General features: G+C 39.2%; 1 protein-coding gene across 5 annotated transcripts in view; it reads right to left on the bottom strand.

The window, feature by feature from the left end:
* The window catches only part of LOC137969392 (centrosomal protein of 112 kDa-like), a 101,742-nt gene that overhangs the window by 28,780 nt on the left and 52,962 nt on the right, over positions 1-20,000 (bottom strand). For all 5 annotated transcript variants that reach the window (XM_068815605.1, XM_068815609.1, XM_068815607.1 and 2 more), the window contains 2 exons: positions 14,640-14,758; positions 11,158-11,301 (listed from right to left, as the gene is read on the bottom strand). In XM_068815605.1, coding sequence (XP_068671706.1) covers positions 11,158-11,301; positions 14,640-14,758 — 263 coding nt within the window. The remainder of the gene's footprint in view (positions 1-11,157; positions 11,302-14,639; positions 14,759-20,000) is intronic.

Below are 20,000 nucleotides of genomic sequence, written 5' to 3'. Positions count from 1 at the left end.
AGTTGTGCTTTGGGGCTCACTAGGAATACATCAAAACAACTACAGAAATCGTCCTTACTCGGAACGGCACACATCCTGCACAAAAACCTCTGAAATTCCTAGGTCCCTGGAAAGGACTCGAACTCAGAGGCCCAAAAATTACGAGTCCACAATGTCTGGTTGTAATAACTGATGGTTTGCAGTTCTGATACTCCGTGTTTTTTGTCTTTGTTACTCAAGTCCTGAAGCTCACCTGTGTTCGCTAGATCATAACACATATACACACACACACACACACTGCTCATGCACATCCTCTCATTAACACAAGTGCATTTCATTACATCCCTTTATCTCTCTGAAAGGAGCATTTCTCTGCATTAACTATATAGCATTCATTTCTTAACTCGATGTTAAACAGATTTATTCAGGTAGACAGTTCTTAATAGGTTGTGAAACCATATCTAGATGGTGGCCGTACGAGCCTTCCACTTCTAGTGAAGACCTTTCTGTCACAGGGGGCTTGGCTAGGTGGATCTGTCATCTTGTTGGCTGGAAGTCTTGTCAAATGATAGCTCGAATCTTGTTTGATGTCAGGAGAAGTACTTGGGGCTTCTCTGGTGTGACTATGGTTACGCCTTAGGTCACTTTCTGATGTAGTGGTGATGTTGTATGAACTCGGTACTTCGTAGATCTTCTCTCTGACTGTGGCAGGCATCCCTTTGTGTGTTACTGGGTCTTGAACTGTGATCTCTTGGTTTGGAAGTAGAGTTGGTAGAGCTTTACAGCCTCTATCATGGTACAATCTCTGCTGTTCTTGTCTCTGTAGCAGTCTTCCGATAAATTCTTCGCTTGAGTCCGGCTCAGCTCTTTGTATCTTCCTCTGCATATTGTCCTGGATGGGTCTACCTAGGAGAAGTTTGGCGGGTGAAGGGAGCCTGTTATCAATCTCTTAAACAGAGGAATGCAATGTTGGGGTCTGTCTTGGTTGCTTTTGCCTTGAGTAGCGTAGCATTTTCTTCACCGTTTTGACTTAAGCCTCAATGAAACCATTACTTCGGGCATAGTGGGACGAACTTGTAGTATGTTTAAAGTCGTACTGCTTTGCGAAGTCTTTGAATGCTTGCGCATCGAAGTGTGGTCCGTCGTCTTAACAAACAACTTGAGGAACCCCATACTCACTGAAGATTTGCTTCATAATGTCCATTACAGGCCTGCTGATACTGTGTCCCTTGGCAATCTTTCTCACAAAAGAGAACTTGGAATAGTAGTCAGCGATGAGTACATATTCATCACCGTCACAGTAGAATAGGTCGGCTGCAATCGTGTGCCATGGGTGCGGGGGAATCTCTGTTTGGATTATCGGCTCTTTCTGCTGACTGTCCCGTAATTCTTGACAAACTTAGCACGGTTTGGTTATATTGTCAATATCTTTGTTCAGTTCACGTTTGTGTGCGGAGTTTTCTTTTAGGGTCACTAATTCCGGATCGGCACCGGTCTTTGTTTTGATTCTTTCTAGTATGTTGGTGCTAAACTGGGGGCATACTTGATGAATTTCTACATTCATGTCCGGAATGGCACATTTCTCTTCGGGTAACAGCCTCGACAATGCAACGGCGAGGTCCATCTGTTTCCCAGGTTTGCACTTAATCACGACATTATAAGGCTGGAGACGCAGGAGCATCCTTTGTAGGCGTGGTGGGGCGGGCGGGTTAGGTGCTTGAGATGTATGCTTTCCAGAGGCTTATGGTCTGTATGGACAGTGAATTATCGCCCAAACAAAAAGGTATGGAACCTTTCGCAGCAATACACCACGGCTAGCATTTCCCGTTCAATGTTGGCGTATCTTGACTCCACATCGTTAAGCACTTTGCTTGCAAAAGCCACAGGTTTATTGTCTTGTAGTAGCACTGTGCCTAGGCCTTTGGAAGATGCGATCACTTGAAGGACTGTCTCCTTCTGTGGGTCAAAGTACGTCAAAGTTATCTCGTCGCTGATTGATTCTCTTATCTTGTCTAGTACGTCTTGATATGTCGCACTCCAGGTGAATGAACTGCTTTGCTTTGCGAGCTCTCATAGGGGTGCAGTTAGTGTGCTGAGACTTGAGATGAACAGTCCCATATAAGTGGTGAGGCCTAAGAACGTCTGTAGCTCTTGCTTGTTCCTTGAGGGGTTCATCTGTTGGAACGCAGAAACTTTGTCTGGATCGGGTTTGATCCCATCGGGGCCGCAGATGATTCCGTAGAATTTGATGCTGTCTTTCTTGATAAAGCACTTGTCGGGATTGAGCTTTATCCCAGCTTCTTTACATTGCTTCATCATGGCATGCAGGTTTGCATCATGGTCTTCCTCATTCTGACCAAAAATAACAATATCGTCCGCTATGCCTATTACGCCCTTGCATCCATCGAAAGTCTGGTCTATTCTTGTTTGGAAAATGTGTTGTGACATTTTCAGTCCGAAAGGCATGCGTTTAAAACGGTACCTCCCATAGGGTGAGTTAAACGCGGTAAGAAAGCTGGATTCCTCATCTAATATTACCTTCCAATAGCCACATTTGACGTTGACTCTGTTAAACAATTTGGCACCACTGAGCTGCGGTAGGATTTCTTCTAGAGTATGGATTGCATGATGTTCCCTCAAAATTGCGGCGTTGAGGTTCTTTTGGGTCATAGTCTCCCATTTGGTTTTCTTCGGTATACCAATGAATTTACCCAGGCTGTCGGCTTGCCCTCTTGTATTTTTGCGATTATATCGTTGTCGATCATCTCATCGAATTCCTTTTTCTCATCATCTTTCAGACTTAATGGGACTCTTCGTGGGGAGGTTGATCACGGTTGGCACAAATGGATCGAGCGTGATGTGGTAATCACCTTTGAACTTGCCAATCCCATTGAAACAATCTGGTTACTGAGCGATTACATCGTTTTTTGTCAGTAAATGCTCCGCAGTTGTTTGGTTGGGCACCCTCTGATGGGTTTGGTGCTTTTGTGGTTTGCTCCGGGTGTTCGTTGATTTCCAGGTTGATTTTTATGAGGTCTACATCAGTTGCTGTTGGAAGACCAATTATAGCGGGCCATGATGTTTCCGTGATGTAGTAGTTGGTTTGGTTTTCTTGAAGTAGTACGAGCAGGGAATTGCAACAATACCCAGGTGCTTGATTTTAGAACCTCCATACGCTACGAGGATGGCGTCAGACGGGTGCAATGCTCCGGGTTTCGGTAGCCTTTGTTCGTTTATGTTTCCGGGGAACATTTGGCTATAGATGCATAGAGGCAGTACATTGCCTTGAGCTCCTGTGTCGATTTTTGCTTTCAGTGTTGTCTTGGTGTTCCCTTGGAGGGATATTTCAGCACCAACTGTTGCATAGACCTCTTGTTTATATGCTGAATTTTCTTGGTTTAGGGATTCCACAAAAAGCGACTCTAATGACAATGGTTCAAAGCTTGTTTAACTTAGTTGTGGTGCGCTGATGTTTAGGATTGTATTGAGTGATGTTTTCTTGGCACGGCATATGTGGGCGAAGTGACCTTAGTTTTATACAATAGTTGCAAGTTTTCCCTCTTGCGGGGCAACCTGGAATCTTATGAGCATGGCCGCAATTGTTAGACAGAGTTGGCTGGTGGAGAGCATTACTTTGTTTGCTTTGTGGTCGATTTTGTGTCTGGCGCTCGACGTCTTGCAGTGTCTTGAATTTTCGTGTGCTGGGGGTGATGTTCATCGCTGTTTTGCTGCTTTGACTTTCTAATAAAATGCACGGTTTCTTCTTTAAATTTGTTCGCCATAGCTTTAAGATCTTTTTGAGACGATTCATATGACCTTGCAATGCTAATCGCTTTTTCTAGAGTGAGCATTGAACTTTCATCAAATAGTTTCTCTCTTATCTTCTCACCATAAACACCAATCACAATTCTGTCACTGATCATTTCCTTGATTTTTCTGAATTCGCAGTCTCTTGCGAGAGTTTGTAGCTCAGTCAAGAATTGCTCAATGGACTTGCTGGCACTTTGCACTCTCTTATGGAACTTGTATCTTGTGAATACTACATTTGATCATGGGTTCACACGTTGTTCAAATCGCTCATAATAAGTGTTGAGCTTACCTCTGTTTTCTTTGGGTATGTTGGACCAGGTATTGTGGATGTCGCGGCCTTTCTGACCCACACAAATGAGTAAATGACTGCACTTTTCTGCTTCTGACCTGGATTTGAGAGGTCCGCTGAAAATCAAGTCAACGTGTTGTTTGTCGCGAAGGTTTTCCCCTTCCCACTTCATGCTAGAAGTGTCAATCCCACTTAAAGCCATTGCGTCCTCATTATGTACTTGTCCAATCCATGTAATAACTGATGGTTTGCAGTTGATACTCCGTGTTAGTCTTTATTACTCAAGTTCCAAAACTCACCTGTGTTCACTAGATCATAACACATACACACACATACACTGCTCATGCGCATCCTCTCATTAACATAAGTGCATTTCATTACACTGGTGGATTGGGTTATATGGACATAACAATAACTATAATCACCATCAGCTTCTTGACCATTTTGGCAGTTACAACTAAATAACAAGGGCTGTCGGTCAATAAGTAGGCCCCCTCCCCTGTACCTGAAAATGGCAGGAATATGGGTTTACAATAACTGACAGCATTTAAGCAGCTCTGTCTTAGAAAGTTTGTTTTTGTTGCTTACTCTGTTGTTTTTGTGGTACTGCAATTAATAGTGCAATACACACAAAACCACCGGGGCTGTCTATCTGTTTGAGTGAGTGAGTGTAAGATTTGTAGGCCTGCAGCGTGTGCATAAATTACGAAACTTATGTACGGTTTTCTTGAATTACAAAAATTGATGTTTGTTTGCGGCCCACGTGTCGCCTTTTTCCTTTCTTAATTTTCTTAACGAAAAGAGAATGAAAACTGATTGAGTATGTTATTGTCAAATAAACAGACACACTTAATTCTTAAATGTCTTAAATCAAATCACTCTTTTCACGCAAGCTCACATTCCACAGACATTCTGCAGGTCAAATAAACAAGAAAAAAAATTCACAAGTCGACGATAACATTTTCGCTGTCAAAGACTAGGTCAACTTTTCAGCCTGCATTGAAAAAAAAAACAACAGTAATTTCCTCGTAAAGGAAAGAAAAACAGTAGAAAACTATTTTTATCTTAATCATTGCGATTGATCAGCAGGAAATGTAGATTTTATCAGCTTGTTTGTGTTGCAATTCCCACGACACTGTGCTAAAAACTTTTGCCCAGTAATAGAAAAGATGAGCTCTTCTGAATTAAATGAAACAATAAAAATTCGCAACTTAGTTTTCACAGATGTCAAAATCTTTTAGTCATCAAGTGTAAGTGTCCGTTCGGCAAAACTACTTTAATTTTGCTTATTGGTAAACATGCAGATTATGTCGGCAAGTCTGTCTCTCTTGATTTTCACTGATTGCCTCTTTCTTTTCTTGTAATTTATTCATGCAATTTTTCACTCCACTTTTCTTTCAAAAAATTATACCCATATGAAAAACAGATAAGCGGAAGCCGCCTGTGTGTAAGGTGAGAGGGAAAGGAAAGTTGAAAAGCCTTTTTGATTATATCCTCATGTCATTTAACAGCTGCACCAAAATAACTGGGTGAAACAAAAATGAACAGGTTTGGAAGAGTGCTTGAATTTCAACAAACGTGCCCCAAAATCGGCAAGAATGTGATGCTTATGAATAATACAGCAGATTCAATTTCTAAAACGATGGAATTACCTGGTGATAAACAAGTTTGCCTAGAAGAGTGAATTTTTGACTTTCTGGAAACAATGATCAACCTCAAGAGCTGGACGATTGTGATCTTTGTGTTGAATTCGCACCTTTCATGTCGACTTTTGTAACACTTGAAAAAAAAAAAAAAAACTAACAAAACAACAATCCGATGTCTTGCCATCATTTTGTACCCAGTTGTTCGTAACATGCAATGGACATGGAAATGGAATTTGTTTACCCATGGAGCACCTTAAGAGCGCTCAGGAGTTCGTTCAACACGTGCCTGTGCATTCCGGATCGAATTGGAATTTGGCAGTGTTGGTTTTTGAGGAGAGGGGAAAACCGGAGTAAACTGTACACGGAGAAAACCTCTTTGAGCAAGACGAGAACCAACAACAAACTCCACCCACATATGACACCGGAACCAGGAATCGAACCCGGACCACATTGGTCGGAGGCGAGTGCTCTCACCACTGCACCACTCCTGCTCCCCGACAAGGTAACTTGATCACAGGTGGCTCCTGAAATCGATGTCACTTTCGATTTTTGCGATTTACTTGAGCAGCCAAAAGAACAAAAGAAAAATTGAATGTAACAAAAATCTCCCAAAAATGTTTTGCGCTGATGGTAACTTTTTATATTCACGACACAAAATTTATGCTGTTTTCATGTCGCAAATTTGTCGCTGATGGCAATTTTTTTATTCTCGATCGACACTTCCTAAAAAGTTTCTTGTGCTCGTCCTTAAAACTGTGTATCAATATTTTTTTACTTTTGCATCAATAGTTTTGCATAAAGCAGGCTAACAAAATCTGTATCAGTACAAGGAAAAATTACGTTTTTGCAGACGTTGGCCGTGTAGCACTTATATTTGAACAGACATAACTGATTAGAGTGTAAGATGAACCATGTAAACGTTAGCCCTACTAATGGAAATGGGCCCACACAAGGACAGAGAAAAACTCTGACCACGGTGGGAATTGAACCCACGACCTTCGGGTTAGATCACCGCTGCTCTACCAACTGAGCGACAAGGTCAGACAGGAGCAGGATGCGGGAACTGAAGATGTTAAAAATTTGTACCATGCTTAGTTGGCATTTTTGAGTGTTAAATAGAATTTCCGGTCCTATAATTCTGGCAGCAAGTCGAATATTTCTAGGTCTTCCATCCAGATACTAAAACTGCCGAACAGGGATTAAGTTCAGGGGGCTCTAGTCGCGGAAACTGCCAGACGTTCAGAGTACACCCATAATTAAAAAGCCTGTATAAAAGAAGTTGAACTTCATGTCAGCCTTGAAGCAACGTTTGCTGATTCCTATTTATTTTCTTGAATCTTTCTGGGTTTAGTATACTACGTCCTGGAAAACCAAACGCAGCTCAGTTGACAGTAACGGAATAAAGCTGTGTGTCACGTTACCGCACTACCACATGTACGCAATGCGTACCTATTTTTTGGTTTGGGAGGCACTTGTGTCACACAGTCACTTACTATAGGAGACTTATTATATTGCCCAAATTAAACTTGCACAAAAAATGTTTATCAGACTCATGATCGATTCTATTCTGCCACTAAATTAGAAAGTCTTAAGGCAAGTTTGCATTTTCAAATTTTGAACCTACTCAAATGTTTGCATATCTATTTTAACAAGGAAAAACTGGTATTGACTGAATCTCCAATGAAATGAAAAATTTCTACTTAGCCTAACAAGTAAAGGACAAGGACAGATTGAAAATTTCTTTTTGGGACATTGAATGGAATATGATTACAGATGCGCCACATTGTTCCAAATTCTGTAGCAGTGAAAATGACCTCTGGCCTAAAGCCATGCATCTAATTTCAATCTTCAAATAAAAGTTTCCTGCTTAATAGCCAAAAATTACATTTGGCTATGTTGGTCAAAACAACGACATTCAAGTTAACGTCTACATTCTGTACTTCTTGTTTTTTTTGCACAAGATCTGTATCAAGTTATTAGAAAGCAAAACACTCCAGAAAATAAAGATGCAGAAGCCTTTTTTCTGATAATACTGGCTTTAAGTGTTACTTTCTGTTTCTACAATTGTGAGCTTTGTAGCTAATCTTTGCTTGTAATATATAATATTGGAGCATTAGAATTGCAGTATTAACTATTTATAATGTGTGCATATGGTTCCACCCAACAGATAGCCTACCCACAGTGAACAAACAGAGAGAATTGCAAAAAAAAAAAAAAAAAGGTACACATTAATTAAGTACATCTGGGTAGTACTATGGACACTGCGGTTCATGCTGGTCTTGTCATGTTTAACATTCACTATACTTCCTTGCTGTGTTAACTCAGCCAGTTTTTGACAAGGGAACTGAATTGTGAGCATTGTAAGCATTGTACTAGTGTATGAGGGTATGAAGTGGATTAGTATAGAGCTGTTGTCTACCATTATTTTGTACAGCAGTGTCATTGGCATGGTCAAGTGAGAGTATTAAAAATTAACCAGTGCATGTGCCTACTGCATGGAGATATCGAATGACCTGGAGATGTGTTGATATTTTGGTGTCTGAAATAAAGGTGCATTCTTTCATGAAGAAAAAAGAAACTTGCTGGCTATGGTAACCAATCAGATCAAATCAATAATAAGCCAACATGTTTGTGGACACATCTCTGACATGCAACTGACATGTGTTGTTATTATACATGTAGTGTCCTAGTGGATTTGCAAACACCTTTTAAATTAGTACCTAACTTTTAAATTGCTTGCATTGTATTGCCACAGTTCACATACATGAAATTGCATAGTATAAACAGAACCAAACATGATTTGCATGCAATAGCACAAATTATTATAATTATCTTAAAGTGCCCCTGTGATGAAAAATAACACTTCCTTTTTTCATCAGATTTTGAAAGTGTGTTTCCTTAACACCCGACTGGCAACATTTTGAGCTTTGATTTTTATTCGAAGGGTGTTTTCTTTGAGTGTAAGAGTTGGATTTCACGGTCTGCCATTACTCACATTCAAAACTTCACCGATTGGACCTAAGAGGGTCCACGGAAAAGTAAAGTCAAAGGCTCGCTAGCTTTCAGCGTGTGAATGCAGCTTATTATGTATACAAAACGCGGGTTTAAAAGTCTAAAAGCTCAATACTCCCGTGCTGTATAATAATTCTGCAGTGTCCGGATGTATTGCATTCTTAAAGGGAAAGTACGGTCTAGAAAAAGTTTCTCTAAATTATGAAAAATTTTCCCCAGGAATTCGAAAATAATTGCTGTTTTGTTCAGTTCCCTGTTAAAATGTGACAGGAGCACTTTGAAGTTGCCTCTTTTGTGACTTGGAGAGCGCCATCTTTGATATGACGTAGCAATAGTCAACAAACGTGTTTGACCTTACCAAGTTCTTCGATCCCGATCACTTTCTCATGTTGTGTGACCTCTCTGCTTGGAGAAATTTAAATGTAAGATGAACTATGGTAAACGGTCCTGTGGTTCAATATAAGGCCATAAGTGTGACAGAAACTCAAGTCACTTAATACTTACAGATTTTCTAGTCAATCAAACTAGGCGGCAAAAATCAGCCAGAGCAAATGTAAACAAGACAAAAACCTTGAGCATGCGACAAAGAAGTATCCTACAAGAGTACCTTTTTCACTTTCTTCCTTCAGCCACAGCTGTCTTCGATGCTTCAGCAAACCTATTTGTTTGCTTTCACAAGGGGAAGCATTTAATTTAGAATAAGCCGACGAAACTCTCAGATGTTGCTCAATACATGTAGCAAGGCTTTTTTCACATCAACAATTACTGCTATTGGGGTGTGCGCTGATGAACTAGACACGTGTCTAGACTTGAGAACACATAAAAAAATTAACAAAACGGAAGCTTACACCGGAAAATTAAAATTTAAAGAAAAATTGGCCGGCAAAAATAAAATGTGGACGGATTCCTCAAACGTGAAAACCGGACTGCTATATTGTCTGTTGGGGTCTGTCGTTTTACCACGGAGGACTTCAAGCGGGATCTTCAGGTATATGAATATTGGTATTGGTGACATTCGCTTCATACGGAAATCTCAGTCAACTAGTCCAAAATATCATTATATTGGAGCGAGAAAACTGAATCAAGCCATATATAGACGACTTTCACTGTTATGCGCTAATAAACGTAATGTGGCTAAATTTTGTTAGCAGTATAGAAACTACTGAAACTATTTACTCTTACCATTTCATGGAAATGTATAAATCGATTGTTCGGTTTGAAGTTGTAACAGGGATATCGTAGAAAGCCACGGTAGACAGATTAAACTTGATTTCCAGGCATTTATTTCAGAGCAATGAGCGCGGGATAGCACTGCAAGCTCCCTTTCCCTTTGTAAAACTTCTGCATATAACTCACATGTAAAACCCTGTTTAACGACCACGAGGTAAATCTGTTCAGAGGTGGAGCCAATATCAATACAATTTGGCCTCTGGATTAAGATTCAAGTCTACAAAGTATTGGTCTCCTTGCCTGTGTTTTCCTTCTTTATATCACAGTACATTTAGTCATCCTGCGAAATCCTTGACTATTGCTACGTCATAGCCTCGTTTGCATACACAATAACAGAGATGGCGGGTTTCAATTTAAGGTCGTGTTCTATTGGGATCAACCGTTTCAACTGCAACCGGTTTTGGTTGAAGCGGTTGAGGTTTCCCAATAGAACACTTTTCACTTTCCCAACCGTTTTCGGTTGAAACGCGGTAACTCCTGGGAATAGTTATTACCAGACTTCTCAGCATTTACAAGTTGAGGCCCGAAAGCAACACGGCAAGAGCCCGCGGCTGACTTAAAATAGCCCGCGTGAACGACAGTGGCTGCTGCCAATGCTTTTTCAACCGTTTCAACCTAGTTTGATGCCGGTTGAAAATGTTGATCAACCAAACCAACTGAAAACGGTTTTTCCCAATAGAACATGAAAAAACCCAACCAACCCAACCATTGTTGGCTCTTTAAACACATTTAGTCCAAATGAGTGGTCAAGTATGACAATACAGGTAAAGAACTTTCGATTCCGAGAAACGTTTTGTAGACCGTACTTTCCCTTTAAACTAGTGAGCCTTTGAAGTCATTTTCTGATCAATCCAACTCTCTCAAGGACTTAAAGTTAGTAATGGCGGACCATTAAATAGGAAAATTCCACTTAAAATAAACTGGTTTCTTTTTGACATCAAGGCTTAAAACTGTGGTTGCTTAGTGTTTAGTTAACATAGTTTCGAAATCCAGAGAAAAATAAGAATTGATTTTTTTATCAGAGGGGCACTTTAAAGGTAACCTTTACTATAGCTTGCATGAGACACAAAAGACTACCTCAAAGCTAGAACCAGCATGAGATAACACAAGACAGAACACAGTACTGTTGCTAAAAATAATAGTACACGGAAACTAGGAATTATCAACAGAATTACATTGAAAATGACTTACTGTAGTAGCATTCTGTTGATTGTATTCAGTTTCCATTTTTTGAAGTCTCTCGTTTGTTTCATCCAGTAATTCTTGAATATTCTGAGTGTGTTGTTTCTGCATCTCAAACTTCTCTTGCTCAAATTCTGCTGTCTTGTCATTTAACTAAAGAAACAGCTACAGCAGTAAATAATCTTACCACCACCCAAACAGTAAAACAACAAGAGCATCTTGCCAAGGAACTGTGTTTTGTTAGTTTTCCCACAACTGTTACGTGGCTTACTCCTTGCCTATTCACTGTTATGGCTGTAGGGTGACGAACATTTTTCTGGGCATTCAGTTTTAAATAATAAGTTCTTTGCTGTATGTAATCACAGGACATAGGGAAGTAGGGAGGCAATTCAGGACGTGTGAAAGTGCTTCTAAGGAAAGCAGGGATAGCACAGTAGTGAGAGCACTCGTCTCCTACCAACGTGGCCTGGGTTCCGTTCCTAGGATTGGCATAATGTGAGTTGAGTTTGTTGTTTCTCTGATCTGGTTTGAAAGGTATTTCTCCGGATATTCCTGTTCGCCTCCTATTCTAAAAAACCAGCCTATAATTTGATGTTAGTTGTTTGATTTAATTTCTGTTCAGTGGCCCCAATTAGGGACTCAGGGCTAAATACAGTTGACACTGAAATAAAGTTAAAAAAGGAAGATTGCAAAATATCGTCTCCAAACCGGTAGTGGATCCATTGTATTTCAAACTCTGATGTCTTACATGTACACATGCTACTCTTTCTTTCCTTGAAATTCAAACATGAGAAGACCTCCCCTGGAGTAAAAATCTTTTCAAAGAAAGGCTGGGAAGGGAGTTTATACAGTTGGGTGACAGAGTGAAAATTTTCTTGTCTCAACCATGAAATTGAAATCTGGAAAAACTATGGTAAGCACCACGCATTTGACGTTTATGATTCATAACAGACAAGGAGAAACTAAACTTTCATTTTAACAATGCAATGTTTTCACAAGTTTGATTATCAGAATAAACTTAGACTTTGAAACTATATTAATCAAAAAGATAAACGCTAAAAGGTAAGCATAACGTTTCAACATCGTCTAGATGTCATTGTCAAGTGAAAGAATAAATTATAAGCCGCAAAATTATAAGTACAAAGATTGTTGAATAAATTAAATCAAGAAATGGTTCAATGACGGTTAAGTGACAGTCACGATTGTTCTACTATACGGATCAATGAAGATCACGTAAATAGTTTTGCTTTAACTGAGTCAGTTTGTGTTTTGAGTGATGGAGATTTTTCTTTGATGAACATCATCTCATATATGAGACAGTCAAACTTTGTTTTGCATTTTTTCAGAATCGTGAAGCATTGATCTGGGATTTTGTTTTGTAAACCATATTCTTCCCATCGATGTTTGCCAATCGCAGAACATTGATGTTCTTTTTTTACGCTGGTGAAGATGGCGCGCAGTGTAACCACCATAGTCTGCATCGCACGAACCACATTTATAATAATGTACAAATTGTTGGTTGACTAAAGGCGGTTTTTGTTCTTGGATCTTGAGAACATTTTCCAGTTTTTGGCTAGTGAAGACTGGTTGCAAGTCCGAAGACACATAAAAAGACTCTCTCGATGCGACCTATCCTTTATGCAACTGCTACGTACAATTATGCTCTAGCAAAATGGCTTGATGAAAAGTTGAAGCCCTTATCAATCAACAGCTATACTATCAACGATACCTTTTCCTTTGCCAAGGAGGTACAAGAACTTGTTTCTAGTGAGAGTGACATCCTGGTCTCCTACGATACTATAGATCTACTCGTTGACAAAGCCTTTTCTAACACTGGTTTTGCACTACCTACGATCTTAATATCTCCCAACAAGACCTGGCTGTTCTTCTCAAACTAGCGACCAAGGATCAACTTTTCCAATTTAACAACGAACTATACCAACAGACGGACGGTGTCGCCATGGGGGTTCCCCCCTGGGACCTTTATTCGCCAACGCTTTCCTATGTCATATTGAAGAAACATTGGAGAGCCGGAATTTATTACCATCATACTATAAGAGATACGTTGACGACACACTGGCTGTTATGAGAGATTAACACGCAGCACAAGACTTCTTACATGTACTAAACGCATGTCATCCGTCCATTCAGTTTACTATGGAGTTATCCTTGGATGGGAAACTTCCGTTCCTTGGTATTTGGTACATAGGAAGCCCACTAATAAAGGACTCCTTCTACATTATCAAAGCCATCAAGACAACTGATACAAGAAATCGTTGTTAGAAACAATGATCCAGAGAGCCCACAGCCTCTCCTCGACTAATGATCTGTTCAATAAAGAGTGCAATGAAATTAAAACTATCTTTCGAAAGCTACAATACCCAACTGAGCTTATAGGAAATACCATAAAAAATTTCCAAAAATCTCTTAGCAATGGTTCTAGCACCACTCGTGGTGTTCAAGATAGCTCGATCAAAATAGTGTTGCCATTTATCGACCAAAAATCTGCTGATTCTGTTAAACGCCAACTTTGCCATCTCAATAAGAAATTAACTGCGGACTTGCAACCAGTCTTCACTAGCCAAAAACTGGAAAATGTTCTCAAGATCCAAGAACAAAAACCGCCTTTAGTCAACCAACAGCTTGTTGTATATTATTATAAATGTGGTTCGTGCGATGCGGACTATGTTGGTTACACTGCACGCCACCTTCACCAGCGTAAAAAAGAACATCAATATTCTGCGATTGGGAAACATCGATGGGAAGAACATGGTTTACAAACAAAATTCCAGATCAATGCTTCACAATTCTGAAAAAATGCAAAACAAAGTTTGACTGTCTCATGTACGAGATGATGTTCATTGAAGAAAATCTCCATCACTCAACACACAAACTGACTCGGTTAAAGCAAAACTATTTACGTGATCTTCATTGATCCATATAGTAGAACAATCGTGACTGTAACTTAACCGTCACTGAACCATTTCTTGATTTAATTTATTCAACAATTTTTGTACTTATACGCAGCTTATAATTTATTCTTTCACTTGACAATGACATCTCGACGATGTCGAAACGTTGTGCTTACCTTTTAGCGTTTATCTTTTTGATTAATATAATTATCAGAAAGTGTAAAAATTATTATTTACATCATTGTTGCTTTTAACTGTGAGTTCCACTCCAGCCAGACCAACACTCAGGGTCTTTAAATAACTGAGGAGAAAGTGCTGCCTTTCTAATTACATCCGCAGTCGGATAAGGACAATAAGCCGGAGGTCCCGTCTCACAAATAACTTCCATGTCAATTAGTTCCCTGTGGGACATTAAAGAACCCACACACTATTCCAGAAGAGTAGGGGATGAAGTTCCTGGTGTTGTGGCTGTCCTCTGCATGTATATGGGTGGGTGGGTATAGTAGGTCCACATCAGCTGAATAGCTGCCAAAACTTCAACCTTCTCAAACAAATAAATAACAACAAATAACAACTGACCTTCTTTTCAAAGTCGTGGTGAGCTGTTTCTCCACTCTGCTCGGCTAGAGTCTTAAGTTCAGCTATCTGTTGATCTCTTTGCTCCTTCATCACTTGTGCTTCTTTAACAAGTTGAGAAACTAAACACAAAGAGAGGCAATGATAACATTTCAGGCAACTGTATAAAAATTGCGTGAAAAGGTCACTCTAACCTGAAAGCAACAACAGAGGTCAAAATAAGGTTTTAATTTGTGGATACCCTTTGCGCATCCCAGCCTCGCATTAAAATCTTTATTTGCCCAAGGAAGAATTTTAGTTGTTCATCACATTCAGTGATTCGCCTAACTTGGAGACCTTATGTTTGCAGAAAGGATTCTGGGATCGCTAGGGGGCATTGCAAGTCTCTAAAAAGAAATGTATGACAAAAAGGTGTGTCTTCATCAAAAGTGGTGATATTGCACAAAATAATAACGTATTTTCAGGTATTGCGTTAACGCAGAAATCGTGCATTTTTACGCAAATAAAATCCAAAAAATGCATCATCGAAATTTTAATGCGTCCCAGGACACAAGGCACTGACTGAAATAACTCACACAACTTGCTTTGATTTGTCAGTACATTCTGTTGTTTGTAAAACTGTTGGAGCTCATAATTAAAGTTCTAAAAAGGGGGTTTAAAACATCTAAAAAGGTTAAAACTAAATTTTCGACCGCCTTCTGCGGTCTTCTTCACAGGAATGTACTTTGCAAGTCACTGAATGCAAATATATAGCATAAGACGTTACTGTTTGTTGCTCCTAAGGGAGGAAACCAGTGATGCGTAAACCCTTGGGAAGGGTGCTCTTTCATTAACAGAGTTCTTGTCCAGGAATGAATGTAATGGCTCTAGAAAAAGCCTTTGTCGACCGGTCCTACTATGCGTATGCATATGCGTCAATATTAATTCCAAGTTGGTTACTCTCTTTTTCTCATAATCTAAAACATACTCTTTTTCTCGCAGAGAGTCACCAAGAGTTTGGCACCCCCAAAAAATGCTTGGGACCCCAATTTGGCCGAACATGCCAGTCCCAGGACCCAGACTGAAAAATCCTAGTGCCATCCCTGATTTCCGCTGTGATTTTGCGAGACGTAGAGGTGACTAATGTTTGTATGTGAAAATTGTAAGTTTTGGTGATTACTGTGATGAAACCTCTCGACTGATTGTGGAATCTAGCTGTATCAAGTAATGCACAGTCTCGAAATAGTACAAACTTAGGTATACGTTAGAGGAGATTGACTCAATAAAGCCTTTCCAGTTGTCATTGCGTGTCCTGAATCCATGTGCATAGCTAAAATAATAAATCCTGTCCTGAGCTATAAATCGTGATAAGTTCAAGGTTACAATCATTATGCATAATTACAATGAATAATAATAATAATAATAATAATAATAATAATAATAATAATAATAATAATAATAATAATAATAATAATAATAATTGGGGTTGGAGAGATAAATCAATGATAGTGATGAAAGACTGATAAAGGCCACTAGAAAGATCAGTGGTGGTCATAATAATGAAACAGAGGTCGAGTATAAGATACGTAAGAAAAATGAAAGAAAGGAACAGTGGAGGGAAAAGGTTATGCATGGACAATTTGTACGACAGACGGAAGAAATATTAGGGAATGAATCCTCGTTTTGGTTAAAGAAAGGAGGTATAAAAAGGGAGACTGAGAGTCTTATTATGGCAGCAAAGGAACAGGCGCTTGCAACGAATCTGATGAAAGCTAGAATATATCAAACTCAAGAGGACAGTAAATGTCGAATGTGTAGAAAGGTGGATGGGTAATTGTGAAGAAGAGCTCCCCAAAAACCCTGTCCGCCGACTGTCGGTCAACTGTCGGCTGACTGTTGAAACTTAATAATAATAATAATAATAACAACAAAAACAACAACAACAACAACAATAATAATAATAATAATAATAATAATAACAATAACAATAATAATTACAGGCCAATCACCTACCTCTCTTTGATGTGGAAGCTCTTCACAAGTATTATCTCAGAGGAAATCTACTCTCATCTAGATGATAACGGGCTATCGCCAGAGGAACAAAAAGGCTGTCGTAAAGGGTCTAGGGGCACAAAAGACCAGCTCCTTATAGATAAAGCTATAATCAAGAATTGTAAGAGGCGGAATGTTGGTCTATCAATGGGTTGGATAGACTACAAGAAGGCTTTCTACATGACCCCTCACTCTTGGATCTTAAGATGCTTAGAGATCTTTGGCATTGCAGAAAACATCAAAAGCCTTAGAGGGAATAGCATGAAAAACTGGGAAACCGAATTAACATCTGGCAACCAGAGCTTAGGAAGAGTGACGATCAAGAGAGAAATTTTCCAAGGCAATAGCCTGTCTCCACGTCTTTTTGTAATTTGCCTTATTCCATAGTCTTTTATCCTCCGCAAGGCCAACGCTGGGTACCAGTTTCGCAAGGGAAGGCCCGACAGTTAATCACCTGTTATACATGGATGACTTGAAGTTGTTTGGCAAAACTTGATGTTGTCATGCATTAACATTGTCAGAATCTATAGTGAAGATATTAGAATGGAGTTCGGCATCAAGAAATGTGGAGTCCTTGTTATGAAGAAAGGTCCTTGTCACCATAGTGAAGGTATTGAGATGCCGTCTCAGGAGAAGATCAGAGAAATTGATGTAGGGAATGGGTATAAATATCTTGGAGTTCTAGAAGCTGATGGAATCAAAGATAAGACTATGAAAGAAAATATCAACTCAATAGCAAGAATGTCATCACCGCTATTAATGCCAGAGCTGTATCCATAATAAGGTACAGTGCTGGTATAGTTGAGTGGAGAAAAGATGAGCATCAATCCTTGAAAAACCTGAAAGTTACTAACTATGTACAATATGTTTCATCGCAAAGGAAAGAAAGGTCAGAAGGAGGAAGAGGTCTAATAAGCATCGAAGACTGTGTCCTTATTGAGAAATATTGTGTACATACAATCGTGTATACAATCGTTAGGCTATTAGTCTCTCCCCAAAGGGGTTTTTCAGGACTAATTTACAATACTTTGTGGGGGACTTTAGCCAGACTGCTTGTTACGCAGTTTACAATTAATTTTATGGAAGTGAAAGATGCCCTCGTCCAGATAAGGTTAGACCACAACACCGGGGACTACGTCCCCTACGCTTATCGAATAATGAGTGGGTTCTTTAACGTCCCATACTACTTAATTTCCAACAAGAGTTATGAGACTGGACCTTCCGTTTACAGTCCTTATCCGAGAAGACTTGAAAGTCTAACCATTTGCAGATGTAATTACAAAAAGGCAGCACATTCTCCTCAGTTATTTTAAGACCCTGAGTGTTGGTCCGGCTGGAGTCGAACTCACGACCTCCCGCATGACAGCCCGATGCTCAACCAACTGAGCCACCGGTGCACGGTTACATGACTATGTATCTAACAGCCAGGAGGAATTGATAAAGGAGAGTGTTGCTGAAAATGTCATTGGTACTTGTTCAGATAAGGAGACCGTAATCAACAACAGAAAGAGAAACTTTAAAGAAAAGAAGCTTCACAGTGTATATTTTAAGGCAACAGAATTTAGAGACCCTAAGAGTTGGAATTGGGTAAGGAATGGCAATCTTAAGAAAGCAACTGAAGGTACCCTCATGGCTGCCCAAGAGCAGGTTATCAGGACAAGATCAATCCAACATCGCATTGATAAAGTCGATATTTCCCCTCTTTGCAGAATTTGTGGCGATCATGAAGAAACTCTTGCTCAAATTATTAATGAGTGCGAGAATCTCGCACAGAAACAATATAAACATTGGAGGCACGACAAAGTTGCACAAGTGATTCATTGGCAGCTTTGCAAAGAACATAACCTGGAGCATAATGAGAAATGGTGTGATCATAAACCTTAAGCAGTGGTTGAAAACAAGCATATAAAGCTCCTCTGGGATGTGAGAATCCAGACCGATAAAGAACTTGATCACAGTAAGCCAGATATTGTGATCTTGGATAAAGAAAGTAGACTTTGCAAAATCATTGAGGTAACATGTCCTTTTGACATGAGAATCCTAGAAGCAGAAACAGAGAAAATTGGCCGTTATCAAGACTTAAAATATGAATTGGAACGAACTTGGAACTGTAAAAAAGTTAAAGTTATACCTATTGTGATTGGATCGCTTGGGACAATCTCTAAAACATTTGAATCTTGGCTAACTCAAGTTAGCGAGAAAATTCAGTTTGGAACGCTACAGAAAGCTTGTCTCCTTGGAACTTCAACAATTCTATGATACGTCCTAAACATCTAAGGCTACCGGATGTAGCTCAATGCTCAAGGAAAATCCCCAGTCGAAACAACACCCAATAGACTGTGCTAGTTGTCAATAATAATAATAATAATAATAATAATAATAATAATAATAATAATAATAATAATAATAACAATAACAATAATAATAATAATAATAATACATCAATCAATTGGACATTCACATCCCGTCTTTGTAATGATAGAAGATGAAAAATCAGTGTCCATGATGGTGAACCATTTTTCGTTAGCTGAAAATGTATAGAAATATATGTCTCTTGAGCAGTGTCGCACAACTAAAGTTGTCCACAATTTTTATTTTACATCCTCCACTGAACTCGACCGAAGAGAAAAGTAGCAGCTTCAAACGCGTGGATGATGTTTAATAAAACTGCTTGAAAACCTTTGGATTTCCACGTATTTGCTATCACAGTGCAATAGTTCGGGAAACAATTTCCATCCCCCACACAACAATTTCTCTGAGACTTCTTTGAGGGTGGAAAATTACAGCAGCCAAGTTTATGTTCTAACACATTATAACTGAAAAGAAAACGATCTTGACACATGCAATAATTACAACTGAAAAGGCTTTATTGAGTCAAAGTTTGAACTAGTACTTGACACCGGTAGTTAGATTCCACAATCAATCTTACGCAAGCCTGAAAGAGTGTTAATCAATATATTTTATCGCATTAATCAAACAAAAACTTTCAATTTCCATGTACAAACATTTTTCACCTCTGTGTCTCACAAAATCACCGCAAAAATGTGCTATTCTTTGTCCAACATCACTGCCTTTGATAAAGACACAGCTTTCTGTACATTGTACATTTCTTTCTGGAGACTTGAAATGTTTTCCCCCAGGCGACCCCAGAATAATTTGCGCATAACATAGGTTTCCAATTACTAGCAAATCATTCATTAAAGCAAATGGAAGCCTTATCTCCAAAACAAGACTCAACACTTAGGTTCAATGTGGGATAATTTTATACACTGTACCTGACTAAATTAAACAATCATTATGATACAAACTGCTATTAAATTAAAATACATTACT

Source organism: Montipora foliosa, chromosome 9 (genome assembly GCF_036669935.1).
Source record: "Montipora foliosa isolate CH-2021 chromosome 9, ASM3666993v2, whole genome shotgun sequence".
Taxonomy (NCBI): domain Eukaryota; kingdom Metazoa; phylum Cnidaria; class Anthozoa; order Scleractinia; family Acroporidae; genus Montipora; species Montipora foliosa.
This window is presented reverse-complemented; position numbering and strand designations above follow the sequence as displayed.